The 25,109-nt window shown below is 31.4% G+C and overlaps 1 protein-coding gene across 1 annotated transcript; it reads left to right on the forward strand.

Moving 5' to 3' along the window:
* The first annotated feature begins 19,059 nt into the window (after nucleotides 1-19,059).
* Nucleotides 19,060-24,724, forward strand: LOC118031372 (receptor-like protein 4). Its single transcript, XM_035035758.2, has 9 exons — nucleotides 19,060-19,259; nucleotides 20,224-21,279; nucleotides 21,611-21,758; nucleotides 22,321-22,392; nucleotides 22,516-22,587; nucleotides 23,251-23,322; nucleotides 23,401-23,478; nucleotides 23,683-23,864; nucleotides 24,147-24,724. The coding sequence occupies exons 1-9, from the start codon at nucleotides 19,187-19,189 to the stop codon at nucleotides 24,266-24,268; spliced, it is 1,875 nt and encodes a 624-aa protein (XP_034891649.1). The 5' UTR covers nucleotides 19,060-19,186; the 3' UTR covers nucleotides 24,269-24,724.
* The last annotated feature ends 385 nt before the right edge of the window (nucleotides 24,725-25,109 follow it).

Genomic DNA, 25,109 nt, shown 5'->3' on the forward strand with positions numbered 1-25,109 from the left:
AACCCTTTTAGTTAGGCTTAGGCCAAGGCACAAGGACTAAATAAAAAGAAAAGGAGGAAACCAGCTTGCATGAGAGAAGAAGAAAAAATGGCATGCGAATCAATGAAATGAAAGAGAGAGAGAAATAAATAAATAAGGAATTGCACATCAAAGACATATCGAAGCTCTAATCAGCACACGCGCCACGTCATTGAAAAGATCTCAATAAGATGAATCTAATAACCCCAAGAAAGACCACCATCAGAGTTGGGAATGAGACATATGAGCCCCTAAAAAATGGTATACGTGATTCACATGTTGGCGCATGTATTGCACGTATTAACAACTTTTTCCTCATTTTTTCCATTTCAATCATTGATTGCTCTAAAACTCTGTAGTTCAATCTTTAAATTTGCTTAACCGATAACATGTAATGCAAAAGAAGAAGGAAAGAAAGAAAGGAAAAAATATTATGCTATCTATGATTGTGGTCGTTCAACTCTCCAAGTCCAGGGACTAACACATATTATTAGGCAAAGTTATTATTTCTATTAAAGTTAGGACGACGTCATAGTCTCTTATGCTTACGCGTAAGATGTTAATGCAACGCTACCTTTCTTGATAATGACTATCTCTCCTATGTACTTTCTCATTAACCATCTTCAGCTAACATGTCTCCTTGAAAGACTTCAACCTTTCATGCCAATCACCCTTGAGCACTACTGTTTCCTAATAAGGACAAACATACTCATCTTTTCAGGTTACCTATAAGGAAAAACACTTATTATCCATAATTACTACACTCTTCACGAGTTAAGTTCATTTGATCAAGGTGTATAAATATTCCAAATCATTAGGAGAACAAACAATACAAAACATAACTCCATAAGAACAACCATACATTTTTCATTTTTCTTATTTTTCTTGTACATTATCTCCCTCCTATAATTTACTACTTAAACATCAAAAGGTTTCATATTTTGATTGAGGACTTATTCTGCAAGGAATATCAAGCCCAAAGACAAAGCTTACATTCAAGCCTAGACATTTAAGCCTGAGACATGGTTGTGGAAAGCCCAAATACAATATGAAGTTTTATGACTTCATCAATTATCATCAAGCTTTTAATGTATGATATCTCTTTTAAAAAAAGAATTGAGTTTGTGCTTGTTAATTAATATGATGTGTATTTTCTTATGGTTTTACTTTTAAATAAAAACAAAAGAATTTATTGTGAAATAAAAAAAAAACTGAAAACTTGGTAAAAAAAATGTATATTTCAATGTATACTTTTTTTAACAAATGTGGCAACATTGCAAGACAATTATTTGAAGAAATTGACATTGATATTAATTATAAAGTAATATAATTATTTTTTCTACCATGTTTATAATCCAATCTTAATGATTGTCTTTTTATAGTTGACCTGGTTGAACCCAAACTCAAATTTCACAAACTAAACTTAAGATGCTCAATTTGATCTTAAAGGCCTATATCATATATCGGCCTAACTTAGATGTAAGGCCTATTTGTGTTAGCTTTTCAACTTGCTTTTTGAACAAAAAGTAGGTTGAAAAACTAAGACAAATACACTTGTAATTATAAATCGGCTTTGTTAGTGTTTAATCAAGCAAGACCTCTCCATCCTTCTTTTTCAGGACCTTTTCTCATTACAATGGTTAGGTTTGAAATGGTATAGAAGTGTGAAAGGACAAGATAATAGTGATAACATATTATAAAACAAGATGCTGAGAAGGAACTTCTTCAAGTCTTGTTTGATAGATATAATATAATTTTTATCTCTATTTTTTGTTTGGTTATAAAGGACAAGACATAACAAAATATAAATAATGTCTAGTTTACATTTATAAATAGTTGATAAAGCCACGAAAACTTCAATAAGGAATTTGGGTTTTTCACAAATTATACTGGAATATTTAGGCTTATATTTGAGCATAATATCAAGTTAATTAGGTTATTTAAGCATGGTTCTTCTCCTGTAAAACAAGTCCCTTATATAGGTAAAAAACCCTTTGATTCTTAAGTTAGTTAACAAATGAAAGAAAAACAAAAAGAGAAAAAATATGAAAGTAAAAGTAATGGTTGAGAGGTCATGCTTATTTGATGGGTGGTAGGGGATATTTATACACATGTCACTTTGATAATGTTTAATTGAGCTAGACCTCTTCTTCCACCTCTTTGAGCACTTTTTTCTTGTCACAATGATTAGGTTTGAAATGGTATACAAGTGTGAAAGGACAAGACAATAATGATAACACACTATAAAACAAGATGCTGGGAAAGAACTTATTCAAGTCTAGTTTGATAGACAAGACATGATTTTTATATCCATCTTTTATTTGGTTACAACAAGACATAACAAAATATAAATAATGCTAGTTTTCATTTATAAATAGTTGATGAAGCCACAAAAACTTAATGAGGAATCTGGGTTTTTCACAAATTGGACTAGAATGTTTGGGCTTGTATTTGGGCTTAATATCAAGCTAATTAGATTATATAGACTTGGTTCTTCTCTTGCAAAACAATCCCTTGTATATATAAAGAACCTTCTAATGCTTAAATCATTTAACAAATGAGACAAAAACAGAGAGAAATAAAAATAAAAATGAGAGTAATAGTTAAGAGGTCATACTTATTTGATGAGTGGTAGGGGGTATTTATACACCTGCCACTGATAATCACATGATTTACTTGATCGTAACAAATCGTAGCTCATCTAATAATATATAGGTGTGATTATTATTTTTATGCTTTCTCGACCAAGAAAGATGTGTTATCCTTCATGTTTGACTAATGAAGATGATTTATTTGGTTAATGAATATTTTTTGGCCTATGTGTGAACTAGTCAAAATGTTTTTATGAGTTAACACTTTTCATTTAACCTGTTATTTCTTGAAACAAGCAATAAACAGCACCACCAATTCTCTTGAAAAAATTACAACTATACTTTATTGGTGTGTCATGTGATGTTTACTTTTGAATACATGTGATTTTGTAAAAATTCACCTCAATATATGTTCACATGATATGGACATTTTTGGTTGGGATATAGCTCTTTAGGCCATGGTCCAAATAGTGTAGACGTCATCATTTTGGGTAGGGATGTCTTTGTTTAGGCCATGGCCTAAATGATATGAGCATATAAAAGGCTCATCAATAGTTTTATACATGTTAAGCTTAAGGTATATCTCATAACCCAATTCTGAGTTATTCCTCAAAAATAACTTTTTCAAAATAAAAATCAAAAAATAAAATAAAAGTTGGCAATATGGAGAAAGTAAGCCAGGGAATTAAGTTGCAATAATTTAAAGGAAATTCAAGGCCTAATTATACCTCATTATGCCCAAAAAAGGAGAAAACAATGCAAATTCAAGGTCAAATTAAATGATTATTGGACGAATTTGCATAAAAATTAAGTCCAAGGACATAATTAAATTTTTCATAGGCCAATTTGATTTAATCATGGGCCAAATTGAATTTTTAATTATGTTTAAGAATTAATTTGGGTCCAATTAGAGGGTTTAATTAAGTGCAAGGACTTAATTATACTTTAAATGGGTCAAATTAATTTTATTTTTGGTTTAATTAGTGAGACATTAAGTCTAAGGACATAATTAAATTTTTAATAGGCCAATTTGATTTAATCATGGGCCAAATTGAATTTTTAATTATGTTTAAAAATTAATTTAGGTCCAATTAAAGGATTTAACTAAGTGCAAGGACTTAATTATACTTTAAATGGGTCAAATTAATTTTATTTGGGGCTTAATTGGTAAAAAATTAAGTTTGAAAGCCTAATTTAGGCTTAATTAAGAAGATTATAATTTTAAGAGATCAAATTTAATTTTTACCAAGTTAATTGATTGAAATCAGGGGCCAATTTGCAAGAAAATTGAAGTTTTGGGGTCAACTAGGGGCTAAATTGAAGAAATTCGAAGCCAAGGACCAATCTGCAAAAGGCACCGAAATTGAGGAGCTTAATTGACAAAAATATGGGGGTAAAGTTAAAGAAATTGAAAGTTTAATGGTCAATTAGGGGTTAAATTAATAAAATCCTAAACCAAGGACCATATTGTAAAAGCCACGTAAATACGGAGCTGCAATTGAAGTTCATCAGGGGTTTAATTGCATTAAATTGAAAGTTTTAGGTCAATTAGAGGTTCCATTGAAAGAAATTGTAAGATCAGGGATTAAATTAAAAATGAGTAAAAAATCCCGAATTCAATCCAAAACGGCGTCGTTTTACATATATATATATAGAGGGGGGGGCCAGACGACGCGTCATGTGGTCACCGTTCATTGTCTTTTTCTTTTACCCGGTTAAAGCTGGTCTAGTTGCCTACTTTTCAAGTGCATTTAATGCACCAAACATCCACCAAATTTAACCAAACTTGTACAAAAATGATCCCCTGCAGTTTCTTTACAACGCCAACTGAAAAGTTCGGTCTGAATGGCAACGTGACAGCGTCGACACTGACCTAAATAGTCCAACTCGGGCAGCTTTTTCTGCAGATTGAACAACTCATTAGGCACACTTTGAGCCAACAGTTGGGATCCTTCCTAACTGAATCATTGGTTAAAATTTTACCCTAGGGTAAACAAGATTACCCTCTTCCACCGCCTATAAATAGAGGCTCCGTTGTTGATCTGAGGAAGGAGAAAATCGAGTTCAAAGTCGGCCAAAAAACCAACCTCTCCCACCGTCTCTACAGTTTTTTTTTTCTCTTCCTCTCTCTCCCCGCCGTCCCAGCCTCCAAACAGAGCCACCAATGGCTTCTCCACCACCAGCTCCACCACAGTAAGCCACCAACCAACCACCGAGAGCCACTGTGACCCTTTCTCTCTCCTCTGTAAACCGGTTTCTTCTTTCTCCCATAGCAACTTTGTCGGCCAAAACTCTGCCACCGGCCACCATCTCTACCACAGCTTCGACGACCGTCCTCATGTCAGCCCCTCCCCATCTCAACCAGCCAGGCCTTCATTTAGACACTCTATCTTCAGGTGGCGCCGCCTCTCCTTTGCTGCCAGTCAAGTTGCTGCATGTAGAACGAATTCTCATTTTGCATGCAACATGATTAATTAGCATGGTTGTTGAGCTGGGCCAGCAACCATGCGGGCTTGGGCCGGACCATTTGGGTCCGGCCTGGCCCGAAAAAAGAAGAAAAGGGTATGTTGGGCCGAGATTGGCCCAACCAAAAGTTCCCTGGGCTTGGCCCGGCCTAGCTCACATATTCTATTTTATATATATTATATTATAATATTATTTAAAAAAAAAAAGAAAAGAAAAACAACAAAATCCAAAAAACATTTAAAATCATTTTAAAAAATTTGTGATTTTCCCAAATATTTTTCTATCCATTTTTCATAATATCGGGTTGTATATTTACATTGTAAAATATAAATATGGTATTACAATACACGGTTTTTCTCTGAAATATTTCAAAAAAAAAATTCAAAACATTTTCAAAAAGAAAAAATATTTCATTGCATATGGCCAAATTCTAAAATTTTTCCAAGCATATTTTTCATTAAAAAAAAAAAACCAAAAAAAATCCAAAAATTGCATCTTTTTCATGGCTTTTTTTTAAATAAATCCAAAATGGATATCATAACCGGTTTATGTAGACTTTAATATTTGTAGGGTGTAAAATTACACAATAAAGTACCATTGAGTATTAAAGATACAAGATGTAAATAAATGCGATACTAATATTTAGACTTTAAAACGGTTAGAATTTAACCCGATAAGGTTGAGACTCTCTCATGAAGAGAGATCTACCTTAAACCTTAGAAAAGACCAACAAAAAATAATCAAACAACAATACAGCTTACCTTAGGTAGGGTGCAGTGGGAGTGATGCGTCTTCCTTTTGCACAACCAGTCCCTTACTCAGACTCTCGGAGACCATAGGTTCCTAGTGACCATAATACTAGGTGGCGACTCCTAAACATTAATCATAATTTTATAAAAAAAAGATAAACTAAAAAAAAGTTGTTTTTAATCTTTTTAAATCTAAAAATTCAAATCAGCATTGTCATAACTCATTTATGGGTTATTCCCTAAAATTTACCCTTTTCCTTTTAAAATAAATTGAATAATAATAATAATAATAATAATAACAAGGAGACTAGAGATGTGGAAAACGCTGGTTGATGATGGATTTCAAATATGCATAAAACCGAGCTGCAATTTTGAACGAAGTTGAAAGCCTGGTCGTACTTTGTTGTGCCTGAAATTAGAGAGACAATACAGATTCAATATCAAATTAAATGATTAGTATATGAATCTACATAAAAATTAGTTCATAGACATAATTAGATTTTTAATAGGTCAATTTGATTTAATCATGGACCAAATGTAAGGTTTAATTATGTTTAAGAATTAATTTAGCTCCAATTAAAGGAATTAATTAGGTCCAAGAACATAATTATACTTTAAATGGCCCAAAATAATTTTATTAGGTGCTTAATTGGTGAAAAATTAAGTTTGAGAGCCTAATTTGAGCTTAATTGAGAAAATTAGAATTTTAGGAGACCAAATTTATTTTTTACCAAGTCAATTGATTCAAATGATGGGTAAAATTGTAAGAAAATCAAAAGTTTAAGGTTAATTAATGACTAAATTGAAGAAATTCACACCTAATGACCACTTTGCAAAAGACGCCGTACTATAGAGGCTCAATTGATTGAAATCATGGTGAAATTGAAGAAAATTAAAAGTTTAATGGTCAATTTGCATAATTCCAAAACCAATGACCGCAATGAAAAAGACGTTGAAATTTTAGGCTAACGTTGAAGTTTTTCAGGGGCAAAATTATATAAAATTAAAAGTTCAAGACTAATTAGGGATGTAATTAAAAGAAATCAAAAGTTAAGGGACTAAATTCAACTTTTTGTCAAATCCCTAAACTAAAACCTTAAAAGCTAAAATGACATTGTTTTATTTAAATGATATGGCACTTTTGACCAAAAAAAGATAGATCAGACGACGCGTCGTCTAATATTATTAATCTTCTTCATCATTCTTTCACCTAAAAGCTGTTTGTGACTACCTTTTCAGAGTATTTAATACTTCATCTTTTAATCAAACTAGACACCAACATGATGGCCTAACACTTGCTCATACCCCGATATAGTTTTTTTCTGGTCGATTAACACCATAAAGACCTTAATGCTGCCATGAAGAGGTCAACTCAGACATCCTTGAGTTGTCAAATCCTGAGAGCTTATGATGACAACTTTGAAACAATGGTTGGAATCCTTTTGGTTCGAATCAAGGGCCTATATTTGGCACTAGTAAATATAAAATATTCATCTTCAACACCCTATAAATAAGGGTGGATTTCATGCCCTAAGGAAAAAAAAATTGAAGCCAAAGTCTGGAAAAAAAAAAAAAAAACTAGTCATTCCTCATATTTCCATCATTTTCTCTCCCTGCAGCTTTCTCCTACTTTCTTTGTCGTGTCTCCACTGCAGTTGCCGCCACTAGCCACACATCAGTTTTCCTAGCATCGCAAACTAGACATCCCATACACCAAGAAACCTTTTTCTTCCCTTTTGGCTGCAAAAATTGCAACCATTTGCATGCAAAACAAGAACCCGTTCTACATGCAAATGAAAGATTAATTAACATGGTTGCTCGGTCGGACCCGCAACCATGTGTGTCGTGGCTTAATCCATTTCATCCTATCTCAAATGATTGGGTTAGGTCCATTCCAAACAAAACAAAAAAAGGAATAAAAGAAAAAGAAAGGTTGTTAGGTCGTTAGTTGTCCCAACCAAGCCGGGTTAGACCCATTTCAGCTTGGCCTATATGGTTGGGCCTAGTCCAACCTACTTCAAGAGTGAGAGAGAGAGGGGGGGACGCCAGGTCTGATGGGTTACCTGTCGGCCTAACCTAATGAATGGTTAGGATTTAACCTAATAAGATATAAACTTTCTCACGAATGGAGATCTGCCTTGAACTTTAGAAAAGACAGATGAACATAAATAAGACCTAGAAAAATAATCAAACTACAATGCAACTTGCCTTTGGTATGGTGAACTGGGGTGATATGTTTTCCTCTTCACAACTAGTCCCTTACATGCAGGGGTGGAACCAGAAAAAAAAAATTAAAAGCTAAAATATTAGTTGTTTTATTATTTAGGCTAAATATATTAATATTATAAAGGGAGGGGCTAGAAAAAAAAATTCCTTGCAGGGGTCCCAACCCCTGTCAACCCCCCTCTCCACCCCTGCTTACATGTACTCTCACAAATTATTAGGTTTTCTAGTAATTATAATACTAAATGGCAACTCTTGAACTTTATAATTATAATTTTATGATTAAACTCAAAATTCATTTTCAATACCTTTTAGAAGGTAAACTTGTTGTCATTTGATGTCGCGTGCTCCGTGACAAGCATATCTTCTTGTTTAAAAAAAATATATATATGAGTACAAAGTTGAGAAAACATTCATTAAATTTTCCATCTTGGCATTGTCCCAAATGTTCCCTAAAAATTGAAGACGGGGCGAAAATGGTTTTGTCTTTAGCTTCACAAAATAAATATAATGTTTTTTGTTTTGCACTCTTCCTTTTCATCCAAACCCAACCTATTAAGTTTTTGTGGTAGCTTTTTTACCGTGCTATAGACTAGTTAGCACTATTGATTGGAATAGTTAAAAAACATAATTAACCTAGATAACGAGGGTATAATGATTTTTCAACTTGACGCAAGAAGTTTGTTTTTGTCTTTTGAGTTTTTTTATTATTATTATTAAGTTTGATAATGGAAATTAAGTATTTTAATATAAAAAAATATTATTTAATTTTAAAAAATAGATTGCGCATCAAAACCACGTGGACATACATGGATACTCCTGCACTATTCAAATAATGCATAGCAAAAAATCTTTTTTTTTTTTCCTTTGTCCTTGGTTTAGCCTTCCCCCACCAATGTCCTACTCTCTACAATGATGCATTAGGTGTGCCTATTGAAGATTCAATTGCCATGCAAATATGATAACAATGATTGTGGTTGTTGTTTTTAAAATGTTTTCATTTAGAATTTAGAAATATATTAAAATAATATTTTTTATTTTTAAAAAATTATTTTTTATATTAATGTATTAAAATAATTAAAAAATAAAAAATATATTAATTTAAAGTAAAGAAAAAAATAATAAAAAACTTAAATTATTTTAAAATTATTTTTTAAAGGCAAAAATAATTAGTATTGTAGTGGAGGTTGATATATTTGATGACATGTATAATTTGATCAGTTTAAAATAAAATGCATTATTTTGGCATATTTGAGGGTCATGTCTTCATGGACGTGACTTGCCAACAAAATCACATCATATTTCCCACATGATTTGAAATTGTCGAATGTAATTTACTGCTCACTTGTTTTGTCGATGAGGTTTCATGTTCATATTTTGGATTCCATCAACAAGTCTCTTTTTTATTAATCCCATTAATTTCAAACTATATCATGTGCCCTTAAGCTTGGTTGGCATTATTCATTCTTCAATGTCACACCACTTAAAAATGAAGAAAGTCTATGGATTACAAACCACCCCGAAGAGCTAAGTAACCAGCATATTTGCCCACCCTATGTTGTGGGTTATATTAAAAACAATTTTGAGCGCAAAGAAAAATATTTAGGAATTTTTAATATAATTTTTTAAAAAATAGATTTTAATCATGAAATGAATGATATTTTGATCTAATATTGAAATGCAGAAAAGAAATTGCTCTATTTAAGTTAACTTGAGATGATCTATTTGAGTTAACTTGGGCTTATCTGTGAAACTCACAGGGATAATCTCGAGAAAAAAAATTGAAAAGCTCAATCATGAATTAACTCAATGTTAAAGAACGAAATCAATGAAAACATTTGATTAAAAAATAAAGTGAACTTGAGTCAACTAAGCAAACTCACAATGAAAGTTTTGCATGTCATTGGATACTATAAACTTTTTAACCCCAAGATTATTTTTCATTTAACTATATAATAATAAAGTGCATGATATTTTTTGTAATATTTTTTAAAGTAAAAATTGTGATAGGCATATGGGGCCAAGATAGAAAATATAGATCATTGACAACAAATGGTGAAATTACATTCTCTTAGGTTTGAGTTAAATATATATAAAAAAGATTATCTAAAAAAATAGGATGAAATTCTTTTCTTTTTTTTAATTGAGGGACGGAAAAAAGCATTAAACCATAGAAAAAATAAAAACAAATAATACAATGGATGCCATGGACTAACCCGTTAATCTTGCTACCTGGATCAATGATTTGCTTTATCAATTTTCTTAAAATCAATAGGAAAAAAAGGAGCTCAACCGCATGGGCTTCGACATTAAAAAAATAGCCTAGGGGTGCAGGTCTTCCAACTTAGCCCGTTTGTTTGGGCTTGTCTTTTTATTATTATTATTTTTTAAAGGGGCAAGTTTCTTGTCGTTTGCCCCATTTCTTTTAAAACAAAGACAGGGACAGTGGATGATGTCCTCTGCTTTCTACATATTCTATCGCTGGAAAATCAGGGGTTCTTTTTTTCTTTTTCTTTTTTCAATTTAAAACTCATTTTCAACCCATTTTTACCCAAAAACACCAATGAAAAAACCCAAATGCATGGATAAGTCTATCCATGCCCACAAAAAACAAAAACCAAAAAAGCTAAAAAAAATAAAATCAACCTGAAACCAAAATGATTCTCATGGCTAAATCTACCTCCTCGGGCAATGAGAAGAAAAGCAAACCTAGATCAAACTTTCCTCATGAAATGAAACTTATTAACACTAAAATTGATTATTTTTATGGTTGAAAACATTGTCAATGATGAATTTCTCTCCACACTGGAATCTGGTGAGCTTCTCTCTCTCCTCTCTTATAAAAAAGATTGAAACTAAAGGAAATGAAGTTTGATACTAAAATTTAATTTCAAAAAACTAAAGGGACAGATTATCTAATAAATAAAAAAGACGAGGGACTAAATTGAACTTTTTTAAAAAATTATTATCTCATTCCATATTGATTTATGAGAGGATAAACAATAATAATGCTATAGTGAATAGGTCACACCGCTTAGTGTTTGTTAACTAGATAAATGGATAGTATTACAACATGGGCTAGGTTATTTTTTCCTAACATATAAAAAAAAAAAAACATTTAGGTAATGCTAGTGTTTTTTAAAGAAGTAAAAAAAAACTCGAGGCCTAGGTTATTGATTTAATTAGGTTCAATAATCCTGGTTAATTTAACAACACAATTAAAAAAAAAAAAGATATCAATAGTAAATAAGGAAAAAAAAGGCTATAATCAACCATTAAAAAAATAAGACATCAATACTATATTTGGAAGGAGATGAAAGAAAAGACCGTTAAAGACTCATCATCGTTTCACCGTGGATCTCGTCCTATTACTAAAAAGAGCTTACTAAGATGGTTATAATGTCATTGTGAAAGACTCTATGATGACACCAGAAAAAGTCGCACATATCATCAAAGAAATGCCTGGAAAGGAAACATAACAAACATTGCGAAGCGAACTTCTCATGTTTATATTTAATCAATTAATTTAATCTAATTCAGAAATAAAATTTTCTTTTAAAAAGCTAAATTTATATTTAAAAAATAACAAATAAAATGATTCAAGATAATCCGAGTCATTTTTAAAATTAGTAAAAAATCCTATAAAAAAATAAATAAATAAAATTACAAAGATCAATCTCTAATCAAATAAATATCGAGAGATAAAATTGAAAAACATGAGCTTAAAAAAAAAGAAGCAAATGGAGAATATCCTAAACTTGGGTTAATCTCCTAGGCGCCTCTCATTTTATATTTAATGAATTAATTTAATATATTTCAAAAACCAACTCATTAAATAAAATGAATTTTAAAAAAATGCAAATAAAAAGATCTAACATAACTTGGGTCTTTCTCAAAATAAATGAAAATTCTATAAAAAAAAAATAAAAAAAATAATGGAGCCCAATCTCCAATCAAATAAATAGTGAGGGACGAAAAAAAAAAAGAAAAAAAGAATAGCTTAAAAGGGGGGAAAACCAAGGAAACCCGGTCAAATCTTTTTAACTTGAGTTAATCTCCCAAGCTCATCCCATTTTTATATTTAATCAATTAATTATATCTAATTCAAAAATAAAATTCATTTTAAAAAAGCTAAAATTAAAAAAATAATAAATAAAAAGACCCCCAATAACCCGGGTCATTCTCAAAATCAGTGAAAGATCCAATAGAAAGCAAATAAAGAAAATAACATAGCCCAACTTCCAATCAAATAAATGTCGAGAGATAAAACCATAAAAACATAAGCTTAAAAAAAAAAAAAAAAAAAACCTAAGTGAATCTCCTAAACCTGAGTTAATCTCTCATGATCATCCCATGTTTATATGTAATCAATTAATTTAATCCAACTCAAAACAAAATTCATTTGAAAAAAGCTACATTTTTTTTTAAAGTGACAAATAAAAAAATCTGAGATAACCCAGGTCATTCTCAAAATTAGTGAAAAATCCTATGGAAAGCAAATAAAAAAAATAACAAAGTTGAATCTCCAATTGAATAAATATTAAGGAATGAAACTGAAAAAACTTGAGTTTAAAAAATATGAAGGAAAACCAACTCTGACAAATCTCCTAAATCTAGGTTAATGTTCCAAACTCGCAACCTATAAAATCCAAACCCACATTCAATTAAGAAGCTCAATTCCTAATAAATTTAACGTGAAAGTATGAAAACAAAAAAAAAATCAATTCAAAAAATTTGCCTAAGTAAAAAAAAAAAATTAAAAAAATAATGATCAAATGTAGCATGAAAAAAAAAAAAGAGAGGATGAAATTGCAAAAAAAAAATCAATTTTAAAAACCATCCTAGATAAAAAAAAAAAAAAAGAAGAAGCAATCGAAAGAATAAAGTCCAAAATTAAGCATTGTAAAATTTGATGGGGTGAAATTATTATTTTTTTTAACAAACTTGTAAACCATAAAAAAAAAAAAAAACCAATAATAACATGGACCTAATGTGAAGGAAGAATAAATTGAAGGGTCAATTTGAAAATTTGAAGGGTCAGAAATGGAAATTTGGTAGGAGAGAGAGAAGAAGAAAAAAAAGAGCCACCTACGCTAAACCAGAGCCCCTCTAACCACATGCGCCGCCTGGGCATGGGGAGGACACCATGACGAATTATACACCATTACAAAAGGCAATGTTTAGTGGTTAGATGGTGACTTACGCGCCTCCTAAAAGGCATGAAAGTTGTATATATGCTAGCATATGCACAACAAACGCTAGCTAGTTTTTTTCTAATTAATATTCTATATTTATTAAAGGACTATGTATCCCCTGGCCAACATGATTATAATAAAAAAAATAAAAAATAAAAACATATGGAAAAGACATAAAAATCCCTTGACGCTAGTTTTACAAATTTTATCTTGAAGAGCATTAAGATCATTTTACTGTTTTAGAAAATATGAAATGACATCAAAGCCTTTTGTAGCCTTTTTTTTTTTTTGCTTGTAAGGGTAAACATGTAATTTTATTGTGATAGAAAAATATAGAGAGACCATTATAACCCCATTCAATTTAATAATAATAAATGGATCACATGGAAAATACCATCCTACCCCTAAAGGCAATTCATTTAGTTTTTTTTTTTAGGGAAAAGATGTCATTACATTATTCCAATCCATAGTGCAATAAGTCTATGCCCATAGTGTATTCACGATAGCACTTGAATTTTTTTTTAATAGATAATTGGACCAAGCTTTGTCATGGATTGGTAATCGTTAAAAAATGTCCAAGTTGTGGAGAATTTTTTAACATTATAATTAAATTTAACTTAGCAGGTTAACCTTGAAACTTTTCTACCCGACTTCTTGCCTAACCCTGATTTTAAATTAAATTGTATGAAAGTTACCTCAACTTACCCAATTGACTTGACAGGTTTAAAGACAACTTAGATGACCAACAAAAACATGATATGTCTTTAAAAAATTACAAAATGTTATTTTTAAAAATATTATGAGAGCAACATATTGGATCATTATATTGCTTAATTTGTCAAACCTGTGATCTGGGTTTTATAACATTTTTATACTATTATTATTTGATTATATGATAACAGAAATAGTCACTCGCAAAATCGAACATTAACCTAAAACTAAGGCATTTGTTTGACACACACAATAACCCCATAAAAAACAAACTAAAACAAAATAGCAAAGCCTAACTTTCATTTAACTCAAGTTAACTTGTTAAACTGACGACTCAAGTTATAGACTATACTTGGTTTAATAACATGTTTTAACCTATTTTTTATTTAATTATATGAAAATAAAAATAGACACTCTTAAAATCAAGCACAATACAATATCGAAATGTTTGTTTGAGATTGCAAAATCATCATAAAAAGCAAAACAAAACAAATTATAAAACTAAATTATCCATTAACATAGGTTAACCTTCTGAATCCATGATGCAGGTTATAGACTCCTTTACGTTTAATAAACTTGCTTTTTATGAAACTATTTTTATTTAATTATACGTTAAAGATTGACACTCGCAAAATTTATTTTCAACAAATTATTTAAGGATAAAATTAAAAACAAATCAATAAAAACTTAATGTTAAAGGATAAAATTACAGAAAAATCAACAAAAAATAATTAAAAAAAGTTCATGCACGCAAACTTGGCTTAAACAAAATAAAATTGTCATTTTAGTCTCTGAGTTTTATTTTGCTCGCATTCTTAGAGAGAAAACAAAGTCACTGGAAAAAAAAATAAAAATGAAAAAAAATTTAATAACAAAAAGCAATACACTTTATGAAACAATGATGTTTTGCCTCGTAATCTTCAGGGATTCACAGATCCTTTTAGGTTATTGTTAATAATAATATAAAGCTTGAATAGCCTCGGTAAACCATTAACAAAAATAAAATAAAAAAGTAGGTCGGCCATTGTTTATATGAAGAGTGAGCCTCCTAGCTAATTTGGTCTCATTATATAAAATTAAGATCTAAATTAAAACATGGAGAAATGAAAAAAAAAAGTTCTAGATATTTTTTTTTTAATTTTTAAATTAAAAAAATAAAAAAAAAAGTGGTTGAAAACAAATGAAGAAGAAAAAAAGTAGTTTGATGTCGTGATACTAACAACAAAAAATGATCTAATTTGATGTCAATGGTTATATTTAATGAAAAGAGTTCAATAGTAAAGGGTTTCTTCTATAAACATATCTAAAAAAATAAAGATCAAGTTTTGTTTTAATTTTTTAGGTTTGAGTTCTTTTAGTTTTCTTAGATGATTTTAAGATATTCTAAAATTAATATGTGATTTATGAAGATTTTTATGATGTTTATTAAATGTTTTTGAGTGAAAATAGTTTGAAAAATAGATTTTTAACTCAAAAAACTCCACCTCATAATTTTTATGACCACCACTATAATAACTAGATTCTGAGTTAGGCATGTCAATAGGTGACACTTCACCCATTTCTTTTCTTTTCTTTTTATTTTTTCAAATAAGGAGCGAACACATAATATCTTCTCTTTATAAAAGAAAAGAAATAAGCATGTTCAAGGAGTGCGGATTTTACCTAGACTCATATGCATGAACTTTATTTTATAAGGCTCTAATATGCTAAACCACTCAAGCCCTCATGCTAAACCCTTTATTTTAGGGTTTCTTCTATTAATAATTTTTTAATGTTTGGTAGTGTAATGAAAAATAAATTGGAAAATAATTTTCAGTGTCTGGTTATGTCATAGAAAATAAGTTAAAAAATAACTTATTGATATTTTATTTTTCTCAAGTTTATTAAAATAATGAGGAACAAATCTTACAAATTAAAAAGCTGGATGAGAAAGAAATTGAAAAAAAATATAATTTCATAAATTATCTCAAATAAAATAAATAATAATCAAAATAATAGAGACCAAATCTAAAAAAAAAGATGAAGAAATTTAAATAATAATAATTAACATTTCATAAATTATTTCAAATAAAATAAGTAACAATCAAAGGAATGGGGATCAAATTTGAGAGATAAAAAATTTCAATAAAAAAATACAAGGGAACAACAAATAAAAATTATAAAAATAAGGATCAAAGTTAATATAAAAATTACATTTTAAGAGATGAAATTGAAAAATAAATATTTAAAACAAAATATATATAGCAATCAAAAGTTTAAAGACCAAATTTGATATAATCAACAAATAATATGATATTTTAAAATTTTTCACAACTTCCAGAAAGTGTTTTCCACCCAAATTTTTCAGAAAAACACTTTCCTGGAAATCAAGCCAAATTTTTCTTTATCTGAAAAGTATTTTCCGTTGACCAACTTTTCTAATAGCAAACAAATACAGGAAAGTTTGAAAAGTAGTTTCCTGAAATCTATTTTCTAGGAAACAAACATAACCTAAGCATAAAAAAAGGAGTCAACCCTATTTTTATGGTTATTCTTTGTTTATATGGTGATTTTTGGTGCTTTAGTAGTGTTTAATATTATGATGGTAATTATTTTTAAAAATATTTTTGGTATTAATATATTCAAACAATCTAAAGATAAAAAAATAATTAAAAATTAAAAATATCAAAATGGCATTTATTACTAAAAAACCAAACATTACCTCTCCAACGAATTAGATATTGATTTTTTTGAATTATTGGGAAACTCAACACCTAGATTTCGTAAAGGAATGAAAGTGACCATGTCAAGTTTTCATAGCCTTGTAGAACAAGCCCCCTTCACATTGACCCAACATCTTCGTTTCGGGCACTGATCACCGCCGATGATTGCGCACCAATTCATGGTCCTTCCCTGAAGAGAAGACGAAGTCAAAATGACTCCAAAAGTCAAACTAGCTGAGCTCACAAGTACTCTCAACCGTCCGATTAAAGTCTATTGCCCCCACGACACATAGTGGCATTGACGTAAGATTCAGAAGGAAGCAATTTAAAGTTAGTCCATCAACTATACATAAAATCTTAATTAAGTTCTCAAAGAGTCAAAAGTTTTCAATCACCCCCTTCCATCGACTAGCATTAGCATCTTTAAAAATGTGGTTGTGATTACTTTTTAAAGTGTTTTTTATTTAGAAATATATCAAAATAATATTTTTTTAATTTTTAAAAATTATTTGTGACATTAGCATATAAAAATGATATAAAATATTAAAAATCTATATTAATTTGAAGTAAATAAAATAATAAAAAAAATTAAATTTTTTTTAAAATATTTTTTAATGCGATTCCTGAGAAAATTTCATATCATTGCTCACATGTACATGCGCTCTGGGTTAAACAAAGAATTTGGGAAACTTAATTGAGAATCACAACATCAATTGGAAAGTGATTTGAATTAATTCAAGGCTAATGGTGTCTCATGTTTCGGAAAAATGGATTTAGGAGCTCATCAAATGTTTTTATTGGAGACTGATGGGGTGATTTGATTAAAACCTGGGACTTTTAATGACCTGATTGCAATAAAAAATTCTTTGAGAAATCAATTGAGAATCTCTATATAGTCCGGGGCCAATTTGAAGTTTTCCCATTCAAATTATACAAAGCATCGCATTTTATTCTTCCCCATGAACCTATTTCCCTTGTCACTTAATAACGAAAATGGGATTTTCACCTGGAAGTAACAAAGATGAAACTGGAATTAGCAACTTTGCTGCCCTGAAATTACATGCACCTGCTCTAGGAACCTTGCATCATTGCATCATCACCAGAAACTTTATGGGCCCCTCCATTAACGAATCTGATGCTGACACGAGAACCAGCTGCGCCGTCTGATTAAAACTTCCATCAGCGCTCATGAACTCCGCAATCGCCTGCTCAAATCACGAGTCAACTTAAATGGAAGAAGGGAAAATTAAAGGGACTAAACTACATATATGTCCACCATCTGTATGTGCTTTTGCTACTTACTCCCTGATGCTCTAATTTTAACAATATCAAATTTCACACAAGTCACTAATCATAATATAAAAGCTGTTATCTTATTAAATAAATATAATGTGGACATTTATCTAAATATATTTTTTATTTTTAATTAAAAAAATAGTATAGCAAAAGGGAATAAATAACTGGTTGTTATTATTCTATTTATTTGTGTTGATTTATGACGACTAGGAATTAATTTAATAAAAGCCAAAATTGCTTCTAATAGGGTCTTTTACATTCAAATGCACATATTGTTTATGATTTTTAAAATATTTATAATCGATGTCATTATGTATATATGAAAACCTATTTTTAAACTTCTTATTACCCTATTAATTATAGTTTTAAAACCTGGTTCGATCCGACGGGTTGACCCGGGATCCGGCCAACTCAGGGCTAGAACCGAGTCGAGTTGAAGAAAAATGGAAGAAGGAAAAACCCGGTTTGACCCGGCGATCCGATCAAAAACCTGATTGCAATCCATTAACTTTTGTTTTTTTACTAAAACAATGTCGTTTTGATTTTTATAAAAAAAATTGACTCGAGTAACTCGGTGACCCGATCAAAACCCGGAACCCGAGTCTTGGATCGAGTCAGGTTTAAAAACTATGCTCTTAACTATAAAAATATTTTCTTATTATAATAACAATAACGTGATCATACATTGATTCTTATAGTAGTCTCTCAAGATTGTTTGATAATATGGTAAAAATTATTTTTTAAAGTAATTTTTATTTGAAAATATATTAAAATAATATATTTTTATTTTTTATATTTTATTCTTAACATTAACATATTACAATAAAAAAATATAAAAAATAATAATTTAAAGCTAAAAAATTTTTAAATGTGCGGTTTAACTGCAATGCTAAAAATAGCTCTAATTCAAATTAGATTCTATTTTCTCCGATAATACGAGAGTAGAGTGAACTATAACACAATTGGGCAACCACTGTCATATTTGGCCGCATAAATTATTAACTTACAGGACCAAACTAAAAATTATTATATATTCGAGGACTATAGTTGCAGTTTGCTAACATAAAATTAAATATCGAACAGTTTACCTGCAAACACGTCCAAGCACACACACACTAGCTCTACCAGCTACTTTCCTCTCCCTTAAAAAAAAGGAAGTGCAAGAATGTGGCAAGCGATCAAACAATAGAGAAAGGGCGACTGGCTACAAAAGAAGAAAGCATTGAAGCTAAAAAATGCAGAGAATTCCATTTTTATCACGGATTCTTCTGTTCTGCTTAGCTTTCTCTACTTGCTTAGCTAAACAACGTGAGTAGCTTTCTCCACTCAACTTCATTGACTTTTCTTATTCAATTGTGCTACAAAAAAAGATCGATTCTTTTGTGGTTAGGGATTTGGATTGGTGATTTGTGAAGTGAATCTCACTTGCATTTTAGTTTATTTTATGATTTGTGAGTTGTTCTTGTGAATGTTGTTAATGATTTTGTTTTTCTTTTTTTTGGTTTTGAGTTTATTTTTTCTTTTTAACTTCCTTGTTGCATTGGTGTTTGGGGAGAGGAGCAGAACTGGGAAAACAATGAGTTTTTTATTTTATTTTTGTTATTAAAATCTTTGGATATGGAGATATTGACTGCTGAATATGATTTGGATCTGTTTGCTAGGCAAGAAGTGTTGGAAAAGAAAGTTACATTTTTTTTCTTTCTTTGCTGTGTATCTGTCGAGAAAACAAGAATACTGAAGTCTACTAAACTGGGACTAAGACAGCTATTTGGGGTTTTGTTATTCTTGATCTAATCATTTCTTGGGGGACAAGAACATGAAAACATGTTGCATTCTAATGTATAGGGAAAATTGAAATGGCAAGAGAAAGAATTCTTTCTTTATTTTTTGTTGATTCTGTTGGTGTATTTGGGTATTTGATCTGTTCTGTAACTTTGTCCAATGGACCGGGCTACTAGAGTCTAGAGCAGAAACTATTGGTAGATATATTATAAGTTATTTAGTATTAGAGGTGACAAAGCAGAAATGCGTAGCCTTTTGGGTTCTAATTCACATTTGAACGATCAAATAAGTAGATGTCTAAGTAACAAGGTGTATATATATTTTTTTGGTAAGAGGGTTGCACCATTTTCTTCTTTTAGCAAATGTGAGTTCAATCTTTTATGTTAGAATGGAGTGCCAGAGGATAGATCAATGACTATATCTGTTTTGACATTATAAAAGTCATCCTTCCTTTTCAGTGTTACTTATTAGATTTCTACTCCTGGCACAGCTCCTTGGGTTATGCGCATAAGTTGTGGAGGCCGGTTAGATGTTCACACAGCACCAACCAATACTCTTTGGTTTAAGGATTTTGCTTATACAGGAGGGATTCCAGCAAATGCTACACTTCCCAGCTACATCAGTCCTCCACTAAAAACTCTTCGTTATTTTCCCCTATCATCAGGTCCCAATAATTGCTACAATATTAATAACGTGCCAAGCGGACATTATGCTGTAAGGGTCTTCTTTGGACTGGATGGACATCCTAATTTTGATAATGAACCTTTATTTGACATTTCAGTAGAAGGCACCCAAATTTATTCTTTGAAATCTGGGTGGACTAACCAAGATGACCAAGTTTTTACTGAAGCTCTGGTGTTTCTAAATGATGGAACAGCCTCTCTCTGTTTCCATAGCACAGGTCATGGAGATCCAGCTATACTTTCTATTGAGATTCTTCAAGTTGATGATAGAGCATACTATTTTGGCCCAGCCTGGGGTCGTGGGATAATCCTGAGAACAGCTGCCAGATTGAGCTGTGGTAATGGGAAACCAAAATTTGATGTTGATTATAGTGGGGATCATTGGGGTGGGGATAGATTTTGGAGTGCAATCAAAACTTTTGGCCAGGGATCTGATTTAGCTACATCTACTGAAAGTGGCATCAAGATGGCTTCAAATGCACCAAATTTTTATCCAGAAGCTCTTTATCAGACAGCCCTTGTTAGCACCGATACTCAGCCAGATTTAGCATACACAATGGATGTGGACCCCAATAGAAACTACTCAATTTGGTTACACTTTGCTGAGATTGATTCTTCAGTCACAACTGCAGGGGAAAGGGTATTTGACATTTTGATTAATGGCGATGTTGTATTTCAAGAGGTGGATGTTGTCAAAATGAGTGGGGATCGTTATACTGCTCTTGTACTTAACACCACAGTTGCTGTAAATGGAAGAGCTCTGACCATCAGCTTGCATCCTAAAGAAGGCAGTCATGCCATAATCAATGCCATTGAGGTGTTTGAGATTGTTGCAGCCGAGTCCAAAACTTTATTGGAAGAAGGTACATATACCTTCTGGTTCTTGTTTTCTTCTGTTGCACCTCTTTGGCCATTATTTAACATGTTTTCCTAATCACCTTACAAAGTGCATCACATTGTTGATTTATGTGGCATGAGCATTAATACAGACCTTCTGCAAATTTTCAGAAGACAGTTTCGAACACGTATTATATTGCTGTATATCTGCCTTTGATCTTCATTACATTAAACACATCTTTTCTAGTTTGTCTTGTGGTGCTTTTTGCTTGGATTTATTCTACAGATAGGAAAAGCATTTCTGGAAAGTTTGGAATGTATAAACTGTTACTAATCTGGTTGTTCTTCTTTAATCAGTTAGAGCCTTACAGTCATTGAAGAGTGCATTGGGCCTTCCTCTTCGGTTTGGATGGAATGGTGATCCGTGTGTTCCCCAACAACATCCATGGAATGGAGCAGATTGCCTTTATGACAAAACTAGCAGCAAATGGTTTATTGATGGACTGTACTGTCTCGATCCATTTCCTAAAAATGATTTATTTTCACGTTTTACTTATATTTATCTGGGAATAAATATTGTTTTTTATTGATTCCATCTTTTTATTTATTCGTGCAACTCGTTATCATCTTGGTGCATGGTGCCACTAAAAATCATGTAGAAAATTTGGAAAACCTCTGCATTTATTGTTAAACAAGAAATCCTTCTGCAGCAGTGCATAACAAGTTTCATGGCATTATCAAATAATGTCATCCATATAAAGAGGCTTTATTAAGTATTTCTCTGTAGTTATGCACTTATTTTGGGGAGAGAAGGAAAACTTGCAAAGTAATTGATTTAAGTATCTGCTGACCAGACTTTTGATTGAGAATTTAACATGAAATCCATATGTTTCATCAAATTAATATGTAGATATACTAGTAAATTGTACCTTTGAATTTGTCTTATAATTGACTAATTATAGGTCTCATCTCCAGTTAATCTGACATTAAAACTAATAATTCAGTTCTTGGTATTTTTTATGTCAATATCATACATCACTTAACATGGATTACTTCTTCATGTGCAGTGGCCTTGACAACCAAGGTTTGAGGGGTTTCTTGCCAAATGACATATCCAGGCTACTTCATTTGCAGAGCATGTAAGCATCAAGCACATATAATTTCTACTTGCATTTTAAACTCCTGAAACGTTGGTCACTTCAACTTTCTAATAACACTTCGCTTTCATCTTCTACTTCACACTTAACTTTGTACGTTCACAGAAACTTGAGTGATAACAGCATCCATGGAGCTATTCCACCATCAATTGGATCAATAGCTGGCTTGGTAGTTCTGTAAGTCTGCTTATCCATTTATCCCATCACTGATTCTGATTTCAATATAAACAAAACCGTTTTCTGATGATAATAGATTTCATCAAATTAGCTACTGGGACAGCATGTGACTGACACTTGATAAAACATGATTAGTTAGATGATAATTCTTGAATTATCATTTATTTTCTCATAAACAATTTGCATATAGGTAAATTGTCTAATCAAGTCCATTGTTCCTCCAACTGGTCACATCTCCTGCTTACATTAACAGGAAATAGAGCTCTGATCTTTCACTGATTTATGCATTTGTATTATTTGATAAGATGCAAATGAGGAAGTTGATGTTTGCTTAATTCAATTTGGTTACCCAACAAAAGATAGAGAGGAAAGGAATGCTTAAAGAAAAAGAACAGAGCACAAAATAAATTTCTATCTGGTACATTTATTCTTTGAAAGGAAAACTGATAATACCCATATAAATCTAACACATTCTAATCATTAGTCATGATCATTCAAGTATGCTTGAAACTCTTATAAACCCTTTGATGTGGGATGTGAACCAGCTGATTGTTAACTTTTGGTTCAAACACAAGCTGGATGCAAATAGAAGTGCATTTTCCGGTCCTAAATATGTGATCTAACTGTACTAATAACATTTCTCCTCGTATATATTGCATGCAGGGACCTTTCCTACAATCTCTTCAATGGATCAATTCCTGAAAGCCTTGGACAGTTGACATCATTGCGAAGACTGTAAGAATTTTCACACGCAGCTAATTAATCCACAGAAAAATTGTATTCAAGACTATAATTTATGCTGTTATGTTGTAGGAATCTCAATGGTAACTCTCTGTCTGGAAGAGTCCCAGCAGCACTAGGAGGAAGGCTTTTGCATGGAACTAGCTTCAAGTATGTTGCAATAAGTGGTGCTCTTAAATATTTGCTGGCTTTGAACGGAATACATGCCATAACATGTTTATGATATGTTTGAACATGTTGACTTAAAGACATGCATAACCTTTGGTTTGTTTTATCATGTTGGGAAAAAAAGAAGCCATAACTGAATTCCATTCATCACCAGGTCTACAATAATACTCACCGTAGTTTGTGCAGTTTTACTGATAATGCAGGTCTTTGTGGCATACCTGGATTGCCTACGTGTGGCCCTCACCTCTCTGCTGGTGCAAAAACTGGTGTTGCATTTGGTGCTTCTGTTGGATTCCTTCTAATGGTTATCTGTTCAATGTGTTGGTGGAAAAGACGACAGAATATTCTCCGTGCACAGAAGATTGCAGGTAAGGGTATTCATGATAAACTCTGAGCTACATGATGGCATAATTTGGTTTCCCAACGTTTATTAATAGTGATTTGCTTGCTATTTTTACTGAAAAATATTGTAGCGCGTAAAGTTCATTGTAAATGACAACTCAATTTATATTCGTTGCTGTAACAGAGAGAATACTTTGGTCTCAGACACAGTTATAGATGGAATTCTCAAAAGCACATGCCTGCTTGAGAAGCACCATTAGGTTTCTCTTGTTTGCAAGCTTATATTTTCCTTCTTCTGTTATTTACAGCAAGAGGTGCGCCTTATGCAAAAGCAAGGACACATTTATCGCATGATATCCAGTTGACAAGGCATTATAATCAGGGCAACGCCCGGACAGCTGCTGAGAATGGACCTATCTTACTCTCATGATTAATCAACAAGTAACACAGAATCCAATGCATTTGAAATTTGCTTCTACTCGAGTTCTTGAATTCTGATTAGTTTCCTTCTGAACATGAACCCTCCCAATTCGATTTGAACTCCCATTCTTGTGGAACTCAGGGTTCAGCAATTTTTTTGTGTGATGAAGTTTACAAGGTCAGAAACATCAATAGATGATCCTATCATCCTTCTGTGGCATCAAATGTCATATAGAGTGAAAAATCATACAGAGTGCTTCTCATTTCCCATTCTTTGGTTCGGTTGGCAAGGGAAGGTTGTATGGCTTCAAAGGGTTGGTGCATAGTGATATCAAAATGGTTGCTGGTTTTTTTTTTTTTTTTTTTAGGTTCATAGAAAGAGATTGTTGTAATATATACACAAACTATGATTTAAATAATAACAGATACACAAATGCAATTGCCACCAACCTTTTTAGCTGTTTCATATTTGTTCTATCCTGTTGTTACCTTTCTCCAGAAATTATGTTTTGTGCCTTGAAGAACTGAACTTCTTGATGAATTGCATTTTGACCCTATAGATTCAGCAATATTTCAGTTCGACCCTCCCTTCATGCTAACTCTATAATTTCTGCAAGAATTGAAGGTCCTTTCTCTATTTAATTCTTTCACGTTCTTCTTCTTTCTTATCTTTCTTTCTAAAAGTTGACTTTGCATATTCTTAATTTTACAAAATAACAGGTAATTAATATATAAAACTGGATTAATATTTAAGTTCTTGTGCTCACAAAGTCTAATGTGAACGGAGAGACCCATACATATCCTTGAATATATAAAAAAAAAAAATATAACAAACTAGTATATATTAAAGC

This window comes from Populus alba, chromosome 11, assembly GCF_005239225.2.
Source record: "Populus alba chromosome 11, ASM523922v2, whole genome shotgun sequence".
NCBI classification, from domain to species: domain Eukaryota; kingdom Viridiplantae; phylum Streptophyta; class Magnoliopsida; order Malpighiales; family Salicaceae; genus Populus; species Populus alba.

Coding starts and splice junctions, on each gene's coding strand:
- LOC118031372 (XM_035035758.2), top strand. CDS start 19,187: ATGCAGAGAATTCCATTTTTATCACGGATTCTTCTGTTCTGCTTAGCT. Junction 21,280..21,610: donor CAAAACTTTATTGGAAGAAG/GTACATATACCT, acceptor TTCTTTAATCAG/TTAGAGCCTTACAGTCATTG. Junction 23,865..24,146: donor CCGTGCACAGAAGATTGCAG/GTAAGGGTATTC, acceptor TGTTATTTACAG/CAAGAGGTGCGCCTTATGCA.